A 13,393-nucleotide genomic window follows, 5' to 3' on the forward strand; every position below is an offset into this window, starting at 1 on the left:
GTCGGGTAGACTTCAGGGTAAAACAACAATGTCATCCAAGTCTTGGATATTTTCTCCCGTTATTTCTTGCTACCATTCATAGCATCAGCTTCACCCCAGGGATGATTTCCCTGGTCATTGTAAGATGTCTGCTGGTACAGTTAATGCCACATGCTCTCTTGTTCAGATTCAGTGGGAGAGTAATTCTCAACATAGAATAGTTTATCTTGCCTTCAGCTGATTGGCTGCCGTAGGCCACATGACTAGTTTTGGCCAAGTAGCAGTTGCCAGGGAGATGCCCTGGGCAGATGGGCTTCCGGTGAGGTCTCTAAACTAATCATTGCAGAAGGAGTGGTACCAGGACTTGGACTAGAAGCCACCTGGCCAAAGCAAAATTGGAATTCTCTTAGGAAAGAGGAAAGGGGAATAGAGCTTCTTAGACCAATAATAGTGAAGCCTTCAATTGAGAAAAATCAGTTTAATATTTTAACTACATTTTAACTCTTCATTCAGTAAATGTAACATTAACTTGGAAATTTGAAGTGTTCACAGGAGAACTGTCTACTAGCGATTGTCACTTATATTTGGAAATAAATCCTAATGTCAGTATGGATATGTAATTGAGTGGATTTCTGATTAACATAGCTCTTTTAGTCATCTCTTTAAAAATACCAAGAAAAAAGTTCAATTTGATACAGCATCAATATTTTTATAGCTTAAGTCATGAGTATTTTCAAATGCTTTTTACAAAAGTAAAATTGTAAGGTAAATAGTGTACTTTCTCGTATAGCTTTATTTATATCCATCACTATTAATGGTTCTTAACTGGTATCATTTATCAGCAAATTAGTTGACATGTTACCATTCCATTTTATGTCTCAAGATTTGTTTGTTGTGCCTCAGGATCATTGTTATACACATGAGATTTTGGTGAGCCACAGGGTGAAGTAGAGGCAAAAGACACTAGAAAATACTGGGCTTTAAATGTGTTTTGAACCAAGGTAAAAATAAATAAATAAATTTACAATTATACCAGGTTAGAATCAGGGAGACCCACTTTGAAAAATATTTTGACTCTTTTTCCTTCTCATGAAAATGCTCTCTTTTGAGTAATGAAAATAAACTGTGCCTAATGAAGAGAATAGAACTGTACCTAGAGAGCTGTCTGTTTTACCTCTACCAAATCAAGTCTTTGAGCAGTTAACTCACTTCAGGACACCTAGTGGGCAGGGTGGCCTTGTCCATCATCACAAGTGGTTTTGCTTAGGAAAGGAATGAAAACTCACTTTTTTCTTTCCCTTTTTTTTTTTTTTTAACAGGCATTGCAGCCTCATTTGCTGTCAAGCTTTTTAAAGCATGGATGGCAGAAAAAGATGCCAACTCTGTTACCTCTTCTTTGAGAAAAGCCAACTTAGACAAGAGGCTGCTTGTAAGTGTTGTCTAGACAAGGGGTTGTATGCTTCATGCTTCGGTCGTGGCTTTGACGATGCATGACTGAGATGCTTGGGTCTATGTTAAATTGGAACATGGTTCCTTTTATTTCTGTATATTTGGCAGATTGAAACGAATTCCATCTCCATCTTTATTTAAAAAAAATGGAATGATAAAATTAAAGAGACCAATGAGACTTTCAAATTTTGTCGTTTGTTGAGACTGAGTTAACATTTATCAGAATTAACACTTTCTTTTATAACTATATAGATTTAAAGTTGTAATATTAAAAAGTCCCATCAATCCCACCTAATTAAACATTTATGTGTTAGGTTAGACATGGATGACACTGATCTCATGTAGTTGTTGATTTGTTAACTTAATAAGAGTTTCAACAGGATTCCTTGTTTATACCAAAATACTTGGAAATACTTAGGTATTTAAGAAAGCAGGTAAGTTTATTATGGTTGATTTGAAGCTCTGATGATCACGGATTGATTATATTTTTATTTCTCTGTCTTTGTTTTTCCAAAAAAAAAGCAAAAGAAATATCTTCTTCTTACATTTCTATCTGCTCCCTGAAATTTCTTTCTGCTAGAAGCAACAGCTATGCAGATGACAGAGATTTCTCCAAGTGACATTGCTTTTACAATCTAGAACAAAGTCTAAAACTGAAAGACACCCTTGCCATCTTCTGTTCACCTGGTCTCTCCTCTGTTTTTCACTTCTGAGGTGTTCTAGTGTGCACGGGTATCTGTCAGTCCGTAGGGTAATTCTAAAAATGGGCTCTTCCCCTCAGGAAACCCAAGAATAATTTTAACGGTAAATGCTTATGCTTTTACTTTCAATCACTTAAAATTCCTTTGTCTCTTGAAGTTTACCTTAAAATAGCCCTTTTGGGTCTTTAAAGTCTTTAGAATGCGATAAAAAAGAAGAATGAAAAAGTGTAGAATTTAGTTAATTTCTGCCGCTGATAATAATTTTTAGTCAGCATATGTTTGAGTGTCTGTTCTGTGCCGGCATGGCCCTAGAAGCTGAGGAGGCGGGAGAGAAGAGGATAGAAAAGTTCCCTGCCTTCAAGAACCCACTTTCTCATGGACTTAGGGTAGATCCTTGTATACAGAAGGAGAAATCATAAGTGACTAGGTGGGCTCAGCAGGATGGAAGCTTACGTGAAGGCAACATATTCTTGTCCCTGAGTCTGTAGATTAGCTGTATCTGGGCCAGGTCCCCCTGTGATCCATACACCTTTTCATTCTGAGACCCAGCCTGCAGGAGCACCTCCCATGTGGGCCGTTCTGTCCTCATGGCGAAGGACAGGAAACAGAAGTGAATCACTCCAGTGCATTAAAAGCTCATCTTCTACTGGCCAAAAGATGTGATAGTGAAGCCTGGCAGGGGGGTGGGTGGGAAAGCTCATTCTATCATAGCCTACTCTTCCACTTCCGCAGACAGACACAGCAAGGAGGGGCATCTCTCAATACTTATTTAAAGGAGAGGGGCAAATGATTAGGAACAAATATACAGTCTATTACAACTTGCCACAGAAGACTGTTAATGCATGCTTCCTTAAAGATGCCAGTAGGCAGAGCTTGGTTAACTTAATTAGGTCACTTCATAAATTTTTTTTAAATGTCTTTCCTTAAAAAAAAAAAAGTCTTTCCTTTTTTGAAAAATATATCATTTAACTGTTCCTACTAGGTTTCTGTGTCTGCATATATTTGGGGTATGAGAAGCACAGGTAGAAGTTTCTACCAGAAACACTGTAAGCTCGGGGAGGGGAGGGTAATCCTCTGTGGACCCTGCTTCCTGATATTTGCTAACTCAGTAAATGAATGAGGAGCTAGAGGGTCAGTTTCACCGTCAAGGAGAACATTTTTGTTTCCTTAACACAACAAAATTCTCTCTGGCTGTGTACTAGTACATTTTAGGGAAAAAAGCGTATCTCAGAGGTTAGCAGTTACTCACTTCTGTAATACAGAGGCAAGAAAAATTTATAGCAACTCTGAAAAGGGGATGGAAGGCAACAGACGAAATCAACCATTAACTAATAAAAAATGAAAAGTGCTATGAGGAAAAAATGACGGAAGCTCTAAGGAGCGTCAGAGAAGGATGCAGTTTTCAGTGGTAGGGGAAGATCTCTCTGACAAGGTAACATTTGTGTAAAGACTTGAAGGAGGTAAGGAGTGAACTATCTAGATATCTCTAGGCTTTGGGGCATGGCATGTTGGGGACAGAAAGAGGAAGAGTGTTCGGTAAGAGCGAAAGTGTAGACCAGCTCAGTGATGTAGCAGGTCCCATATCATCTAGTAACTTTGGCTTTTATTCTGAGTTAGATGGAAAGCTTTCGGGAAATTCTCAGCAGAACTGTGTATAATGTGTTTAGGGTCTAAATGGGATCACTTTGGCTTTGCTTTGGGAATAGACTCAGAAGCAAGAGCAGAAGCGGGGAGACCTTAATCTGATGGATGTTTGTACCTGGGTAGGGTTTTTCTAGCAAACACAAACCATGTTCCAAGCCAGTAAATGTCATGATAGGATTCAGACTGGCTTGACTTCAGTTTAATCTGAATAATAATCTACAATGTATTATATGCCATTTATTAGGACTTTGGATATAGTTCATAAATAAGCCACCAGTAATATATTTGATGCCATATTGCTCTGAACATAACTTTAGATCAAACTTTGCAGTCCCATTCTTCCTAAATTGAATACTGAATGCTGGCATGGGGTAACAGAATGATTATCGGCCATGGGCGTACTCAGCTATGTCCTTAAATATATCTGGCTGCATAATTTGGCTCAAGCTACTTAGCCTGTTGAGACTCAATTCATCCTCTGTAAAAATTTTTACTTTACATAATTATGAGGAGAATGCCCACCGCATTTTGATTCATAGAGGAAACTCAAATTTGTTCCCTGCATCCCAAATTTGGAAGACCTCTTGAACGGGAGAACAAATGTCGTGGCAGAATTTTAGTCTGATATGAAATGTTTGCTTTAACATGAATGTGTGTTTAATAGCTGCTCCCACCAACTCTTCTGACATTTTAAAACTTATAACTCAACAAGGGAAGTTTTGGGATGATGATACAGAGAATATTGAAATTTGAGTCCTGTCATAGAAGGCTTTGGCTCTGTCCCTGTACGTGGTGGCAAACTTATTACAGATTTTTCTACTGAGATTTTTTACTGGAGCCATATAGACACTGACCATACATGTGCAAATCTAACCACCATAAAAGTTTGGATCTATTTTTTTAGACTGCAGCAGTCTGAAAAATGTGAGAGCTTTGAAAACTGTCTTAATATCTTAGTTGGGTGTTGAAATCACACAGGATTAGAACATGACTAAGTGTTACTGAGATTCTGCCAAGCTGTGTAAGGTAAAATGGAAATGAGGTAAAAAATATGCAAGCAGCCATGGTGTATTGCTCTCTTTAAAAATTTCCAACAGAATTATGTAATGAACTGAAGAGTTTGGTAAGGTGGGTTTAGATTAGATCTTACTGTGACTTCATTTAGAGCCACCATCATTAACAGATAAGACAAAAATTCTCTTTAGCTCCAAGCTAGTATTAGAATAATAGCATTTTCTCAGAATGTGAATAGAGGTTCTTGAGGTCAATGTTGTTTCTCTAATGTTATCTCAAGTTATCTCAGCATTATTAAAACTGACTTTTGTCTATTAACTCATAAGTTATCATGTTATTTGCATTTAATTTAGCAAGATTACTTTTGTATTCATACAGCTACACTCTGATTAAAGTGAAAAAAAAAGTAAATAATGGTTCAAAACGGGTGAAGCCAGTTTATGTAAGTTGTTTAGCATTTTTTTTCACTTTCTCTGTAAAACTGCCTAATTTTAGAAGGTGCTTAGCGAATGCTCAAGAAATATACCCAAGATTTATTCTTTTGACAATCATTCTCTGTTCTCGTGTTCCAAATACGAGATATTCTAAGTGCTGCTTTTTGTTTTTCTGTGTTTTTTTTAAGATTTTATTTATTTATTTGACAGAGAGAGACACAGCGAGAGAGGGAACACAAGCAGGGGGAGTGGGAGAGGGAGAAGCAGGCTTCCCGCGGAGCAGGGAGCCCAATGCGGGCCTTGATCCCAGGACACCGGGATCATGACCTGAGCCAAAAGCAGATGCTTAACAAAGGCAGATGCTTAAGGACTGAGCCATCCAGGCGCCCCATCTAAGTGCTGTTTTAATACGAAAATGTTGTCCTTTAGGCCTGCTGAAATTTGAATGGTTTTTTTGTGTAACAGTCTTCTTCGTTTTGTCTTTCAGGAGCTCTTTCCAGTTAATAGGCAGAGCGTGGATCATTTTGCTAAATACTTTACCGACGCAGGCCTGAAGGAGCTTTCTGACTTCCTCCGCGTCCAGCAGTCCCTGGGCACCAGGAAGGAACTGCAGAAGGAGCTGCAGGAGCGTCTTTCTCAGGAATGCCCAATCAAGGAGGTGGGAAACCATCAGCTTCCATCACCACAAAACCCATGCATGAGAGGAATAGCGTTGTGTCGCACAAGCTTGACCTTCCTAAAGGAGACCTCCATTTGTCTACTTAATGTGAACTTTGTGTACTTGTGTATACCATTTAAACTAGCTCAGTGTCAAAGTTTTGATTGAGAATCCTCTAGCATGTTCCAGAAATGAATGGTCATTTCCGCAGAGTTGATGTATTTTATCTGGCGACTGTGATGAGCAAAATAAAAATAGTTCATCTGGGCGCCTGGATGGCTCAGTTGGTTAAACGACTGCCTTCGGCTCAGGTCATGATCCTGGAGTCCCGGGATCGAGTCCCACATCGGGCTCCCGGCTCAGCAGGGAGTCTGCTTCTCCCTCTGACCCTCTCCCTCTCATGCTCTCTGTCTCTCATTCTCTCTCTCTCAAATAAATAAAATCTTAAAAAAAAAAAAAATAGTTCATCTACCAGATAGAGTTGCCATCCACTATCAGTATACACCATTATATGGTGGTTTTTCCATTTTATCACAGATAATATAATATGGTTAAGTATATGGTTAGTGTTTGAAATCAACACTGGGTATTTCATGGATCACCGTGTATGAATATGTAGAGTTTTTTCTTTTTTTTTAATTTTAAGACAAATTTTGATGGTTTTTGAATTCATATCATGGGAAAAGGCCAGTTGGACCAGTGGCTTGTTGGATCACACTCACTGTAGCTGGGCATCCCTGTAAATGTAAATACTACATTTTTTTATAACAGTAGTTCATAGAGCTATGAGTGTATCTTTTTATTTTTTAAAAAACTCCTGTCTGCAGAAAACTTCCTATTTGAACTTTAACATTTTTACATGATAATCCAAAATTAAATCAAGTCCTTTCCTTTTGCCATTTGCTTCCAAGTCCCAAACCCTTAGCACTCTGCGTGCTCTAAGCCCCACACGGCACCTTACGTGGTTTGAATGGAGAATTCCAGACCGATGCTATCCAGCAGATGGAGGTGTTGGGACAAAAAATATTTCTAAGTCTCATGGCAGTAAGATCAGCAATATATTGAAGTAACATTTTCCAAGCAAGAACTTGAACATGATTTTCCATGGAGGAAAAAAGAAAAGCAAAACCAAAAAACACCGTGATGCTTCTGGACACAAAGGCGTCACCTGTCTTTGCAGCTTTCTTCAGCCAGCTCAAGCACTGGGACTTCCCAGTTCCTTCTGTTCTCGAACGTCACTTAACCCGTTCCTGACACCTCTGTATCCCAGGCCAGGGGGGACGAAAACGATGTCTTTTCACTAGCGAGCAAGGAGGGGGGAGGAGTTGTGCTATTCACAAAGTAATAGTCTCCTTGACATAGATTATGGTGTTTAATCACTTTTGAGGACCTAACCTGTCTTTGTGATTGTATTTTAAAAGGAAAAAAAATTTCTCCAAACAAGTTTGATATAAAATATATTAAGCTGGGCAGACCTTTTATTCCATGCCATCAGATTTGAGGATAAATTGGAAAATAACCTGTCCAGAGTTGCTGCATTGATATGTATCATATAAAAAACATTGCCTTTAGGGCGCCTGGGTGGCTCAGTTGGTTAAGCGACTGCCTTCGGTTCAGGTCATGATCCTGGAGTCCCGGGATCGAGTCCCGCATCGGGCTCCCTACTCGGCGGGGAGCCTGCTTCTCCCTCTGACCCTCCCCCCTCTCATGTGCTCTCTGTCTCTCTCATTCTCTCTGTCTCAAATAAATAAATAAAAATCTTAAAAAAAAAAAAAAAAAAAAAGAAAAAACATTGCCTTTGCACTTGACAGTTTATTCACATGGGGCATGAGGGTCATCAAAAGTAATCATTAAGGAATAAATTGTGGTGAATGGACTTGGACAAACCCAAGCCATTATTCATCAAGGGGTTTAAAGTTGAGAGTCTGAGGTAAAGATTCACAGCTCCGTTGCCTTGTTGAAACCCCAGGGAATCAAACCGGCTCAAGTAATCGACTCTGCGGAACCCAGAGGGGTTGCTGCAAGTAAAAGAATTACCTTCTCAGAAACAAAGATTCCCTCTTATTTCCTCTTCCCTAGCATCTCCTGGCCAGAGCCGAACCTATTAATTTTTGGACTAAATATAAATGTGCTTTGAGAACAAATCACAGTGTTTTTCTTCCCTCTTGTAATATGAGAATAGGTACGAGGAAAGGAGGGACAGAGCTGAATATTTATCCACCCAAAGCCTTTTACTAACCAGGCACAGTGAGAGGGAAACTCCCATCTGCCTGTTACTCTCTGACCCCCTTCTCCATGAAATGTAGGTGGTGCTCTATGTTAAAGAAGAAATGAAGAGGAATGATCTTCCGGAGACAGCAGTGATTGGACTTCTGTGGACCTGTATAATGAATGCCGTTGAATGGAACAAGAAGGAAGAACTGGTTGCAGAGCAGGCCCTTAAGCACCTGAAGGTACAGGGTCAACAGGGAACAGTCTTGGCTGCAGACCAATTGCAGCTCTTAACTGTATGCATGACACGTGCGTTCTAGCTGCAGTTCACCCAGGTTTAGGCCAGAGATAGATTTCCTGGTGTTTTGGTTTTTTTGTTGTTAGGTTTTTTTTGTTTTTTTGTTTTTGTTTTTTCAAATTTGCCACTACCTAAAATGTCTCAGATGTAAGGGCCTATGAAATATATTGTAGAGTAAGTTCTTACTAAATACAGTGTCGGGCACCTGGGTGGCTCAGTTGCTTAAGCGTCTGCCCTCGGCTCGGGTCATGATCCAAGGGCCTGGGATGGAGCCCCGAGTCAGGCTCCTTGCTCAGCGGGGAGTCTGTTTCTCCCTCTGCCCTTTCCCCTGCTCATGGTATCTCTCTGTCTCTCAAATAAATAAATTAAAACATCTTTAAAAAAAAAATAAACACAATGTCTAAAAATTCACAGACTAATCATATATTCAGTATTTAAAGTGAAAAAGAAATACAGTCTAACTATTGTTTTTTGTTTTTTTTTTCATTCTACACGACAAAAATTCTTGGTAATATTTTTAAGTACACTACAGATTGGTATTAGAATTTGAAAAGTATCTGAGTGGTGGAAGAAATCAACTCATTGTGTAAATTGCATGTTTTTGTGCATGGATACATCTTTTTGCTCTTATTGTTGTCTCCCTATAAAACTATGTTAAGGTGAGTGAAAGACTTAGATCCTTCCTACAGAGTTTACATTTGAACTGATAAGTCAAAGACTACCTAGTAGGAACTAGGTAGGATATAAATTAAAGATAACTCTCAGTGTTTAGAACAGAGCAGTGATGGGATGCCTGGGTGGCTCAGTCGGTTAAGCGTCTGCCTTCTGCTCAGGTCATGATCCCAGGGTCCTGGGATCGAGCCCTGCATTGGGTTCCCTGCTCGGCAAGCAGGCTGCTTCTCCCTCTCCCTCTCCCTCTGCCTGCCACTCCTCCTGCTTGTGCTCTCTCTCTCTCTCTCTCTCTCTGACAAAGAAAATCTTTAAAAAAAGAAAGAAAGAAACACAGCAGTGAGTAAAATCTGCAGGTCAAGCTGATCTGGGAAGGCTCCTCGGAGGAGATTCGTGTTGAACTGTGTTAAGTCTTAAGAGAAAACAGTGGCTGTACATCAGTGACTAGAAACAAAGGACAGTTGGGACAAAGAGAATAATAGGAACAAAACCACAAAGATGACCTGGGGCGGGGCGGGGGCGGGTCTGGGACGTCTGGGGAAAGAGAACCCCACACTCCACCAATACTAATCTGGCCACTCCAAGGCCTCATCTACCTTCTTTTTTTTAATTTTATTTATTTATTTGACAGAGAAATAGAACCAGAAAGCACAAGGGGGAAATGGCAGAGGGAGAGGGAGAAGCAGGCTTCCCGCTGAACGAGGAGCCCAACGCGGGGCTCGATCCCAGGACGCTGGGATCATGACCTGAGCCGAAGGCAGACGCTTAACGACTGAGCCACCCAGGCGCCCCTAAAATATTTTATTTACTTATTTGAGAGAGACAGAGAAAGCATGAGCAGGGGGAGGGGCAGAGGGAGAAGCAGGCTTCCCGCCGAGCAGGGAGCCCGATGTGGGACTCGATCCCAGGACCCTGGGATCATGACCTGAGCTGAAGGCAGACGCTCAACGACTGAGCCAACCAAGCACCCCTCTACCTTCTTTTCATAGTGCCCATTAGACAGACGTAGTAACACCACCTTTAAAGTCAGAATTTCATATTTGGTCTCTTCTTTTAGCGGGTACAGTGAGAGAAATCTGGTAAGATGCTAGGATAAAAAATTAATTTTGATTGGACACAGTGTTATAATAATAATAAGATAGTCCTGAAAGTGAATGCTTTCTAAGCACATCTCCAGATTTCTGCTGTGATTCAAGTATTGTTGGCCCTGTACCTCCCATGAAAATTAATGGTTGATTTTACTCCCCACTTCTGTTCCAGCAATACGCTCCATTGCTGGCTGTGTTCAGCTCTCAAGGCCAGTCAGAGCTGATCCTCCTCCAGAAGGTTCAAGAGTATTGTTACGACAACATCCATTTCATGAAAGCTTTTCAGAAGATTGTGGTTCTCTTTTATAAAGGTATCTCTCCATGTTGCTTTACCACTATGTTTCCATGTTTTATTGAAACTCTTTGAGGCCCAGCGCAGGGGGTGAGGCAGAAGGGGACATTGGGGTCCATGCTATTTTTGCAAGTTTGAGTGAGGCAGCCATATTATGTGAAGAGAGAAAGTGCAAATGCCATATATACGTGATGAGGCCCCTGGGCACATTGCCAGGAGACTGGTGATAAACCGGTTATTATTTTTGGAGGGGAGGGATGGTGAAAAATACTGTAGTAACAAAAAGTAATTAGGTCTGCCTTTGAATTGTAAGGGTTAGCTCTAATAACAATGACTACCCAAGGCTGCCTATAGTATATTCAGACCTTCTCAGGTGCTATAAAGCTGACTAAAATTACTGAAATAATTAGCTTTTTACTTTGTATTTTAATTATTTGGCCCGACCATTCTCCTGTTTTTCAATGAAATTACTATTTTTAGATTTTTCACTTTACTGTCTTTTCATTGTATTTGTAAGGATTAGGTTGTCGTGGCAACTGGCACTACCTTTAATAAATGAACGCTATTAGAATTTTAACTGCTCTCAATCTCTATACCTGTAGTATATAGAAAATGATCCTGGACTATTCTTTGGTCTGAGTTCGTGCAGTTTTATGGGGGGCGGGGAGGGGGGAGGTGCACTGAAGAAATGATACATTCTGGACATTATAAAATGCTTATTAGAAGGTACTGCAATCTTAAATGGCAACTTAATATTTAAAAAAAAAAAGTACAAATTAACATCACCAAATGTTTTTTTTCTTTTTGATGTGTTCTTAAATTTGTCTCTTTTGAATGATAATTTGGGCATGTGGAGTGTAAAAAATTTTACATTGTTGATTAATAGCTATTTTTACAATGTTCGAACGTCTCACAGAGTTTTAATGGGCCGTCCAGATTCTTCAGATTCATAGATCTTGCCCACGGGTGTTTGGGTGGTACTTTACTCTCTCGGCATTAAGGTACTCAGCACAGTTTTTATGTCAATAGGAGAACGTGCTGACTGCCAAGTCCATCTGAAGTTCAATAATTGGTGTTTTTCTCTGGCCAGATCCAAATGAGGTCCTCTTGGACATGGTCATGAGATATCAACATCCTAAAACTAGGGCTTAAAGGACGCCCAAGGTGACCCATCAGAACAAAACCTGCAGGTCATATTGCCAACCCACCTGTGGTACCCAGCAGCCAAGAAGGAGAAGCTGAGCCCAGCCAGCCCGTGGCCATTCTGTCTACACTGGCCATAGTTGACTCCATTGTAAACTGGTAGAGAGACCTGTGAGACAGGTTTCACGTTCACTTTGTGAGTGGCCATTTTCCCCTACAGAAAAGCAAACTGTTTATAAACTAGTAGTCTAAGCACACAATTTACTTTCTTGTCACTTAATAGCTAACCCAACTAAACAGTGTCTGTAACCAAATCTTTTTGTAATTGAGACATACATGTTTAAGACGCATCTGCAGGAGCACCTCATTTTATTATTGGATTTACTTCACACACACACACACACACACACACACACACACAACTTTTTGTCAGTAATGGCATCTATTAAAATCCTTTTTCAAATTTCTCATTTTAACCATTAATGCCAACATCTTCCCCATTGTGCTCCTTACAACAACTACTGATAACAGAACTGGTTACTTTGAGTTATTTCCTATTCTTCAGCCCCAAATGCTAAAGAACAGTGACCTGACATTATAAAGTAACCAAGAAGTGGGTACCAAGAAGTAAAAAGAAGAAGCATTAGCTTTTCCTTAGGCCTTTGATTTATTAGGTGGTCAGTTTTTAAATAATCAAAAATCAGGTCTGTGGAAAGTATGAGCAAACCCAAGGGAACACAGGAAGATGACAACATCCGTTTTATCCTGGCTTAGTTATTTTTGCAGATGAAATCAGGGAACTGTAAAATGGCAGCTGAAAATACATCACTGAGAAGTGAAAACTAAATGTTATTTTCTAGGTAATTTCATAATTTCCCACAAAATTACACATATAGTCTGTTTTTCTGAATGAAGTAATTACACTGTTTTTTTCTCTTGGAAACACGGAATCCGCGAGGAACGATTTTTCCATCCTACTATTAAAATAATTACTGTGTTTAGCTTCTTACCTTTTTTGGATAGTAGTTTTTTCTTTGACCTAATTTCATCTGACGAACACCTGTGCACCAGGAGATGTATGTTTTTTTTTTTTACAAGGACTTGGACGTTTTTTTTTTTTTTTTTTTTAAGATTTATTTATTCAACAGAGAGAGACACAGCGAGAGAGGGAACACAAGCAGGGGGAGTGGGAGAGGGAGAAGCAGGCTTCCCTCTGAGCAAGGAGCCCGATGTGGGGCTCGATCCCAGCACCCCGGGATCATGACCTGAGCCGAAGGCAGACGCTTAACCAACTGAACCACCCAGGCACCCCGGACTTGGATGTTCTTGTTCTGTATTTGATCTGCCTAAAAAGGCGTGCTGAACAGTGTGTATGTATTAACGCACTCTCGTCCCAGTGCTGCTGCGTATATGAATCACCTGAGAGCTTGTTAAAACACAGATTCCCTGGGGATTCTGGTTCAGAAGGGCCAGGGTTGGGCCCGCAAATTTGCATTTCAACAAATTTCCAGATGATGCCAAGACTTGGTCAGGACCAGTGGTCTAAAGGGTTATTGAATGCCAGAAGTGAAAAATTCTGTGAACTATAGTAACATATTCCAAGATTATACTTCTCATTAATTCCATGTACACATACACATTCAATAGATATCAAACAGTACCTTGTTTGCTTCTTTTATGTAGTGATGTGGGTTCCTTTTATTTATTGTAAGGAACATTTTGCTTTAAAGCAGGTTTTTAAAAATGTAATAGAAATAATTTCTCCTTTCCCATTTAATCTCTCTCTCTGTTTGTTATGTACACACATACCTTC

General features: G+C 40.0%; 1 protein-coding gene across 2 annotated transcripts in view; it reads left to right on the forward strand.

The window, feature by feature from the left end:
* BZW2 (basic leucine zipper and W2 domains 2) overlaps window positions 1-13,393 on the forward strand; it is a 63,547-nt gene that overhangs the window by 43,780 nt on the left and 6,374 nt on the right. For both annotated transcript variants that reach the window (XM_021689485.1, XM_021689486.2), the window contains exons 7-10: window positions 1,299-1,408; window positions 5,709-5,879; window positions 8,186-8,332; window positions 10,318-10,456. In XM_021689485.1, coding sequence (XP_021545160.1) covers window positions 1,299-1,408; window positions 5,709-5,879; window positions 8,186-8,332; window positions 10,318-10,456 — 567 coding nt within the window. The remainder of the gene's footprint in view (window positions 1-1,298; window positions 1,409-5,708; window positions 5,880-8,185; window positions 8,333-10,317; window positions 10,457-13,393) is intronic.

This window comes from Neomonachus schauinslandi, chromosome 12, assembly GCF_002201575.2.
Source record: "Neomonachus schauinslandi chromosome 12, ASM220157v2, whole genome shotgun sequence".
Taxonomy (NCBI): domain Eukaryota; kingdom Metazoa; phylum Chordata; class Mammalia; order Carnivora; family Phocidae; genus Neomonachus; species Neomonachus schauinslandi.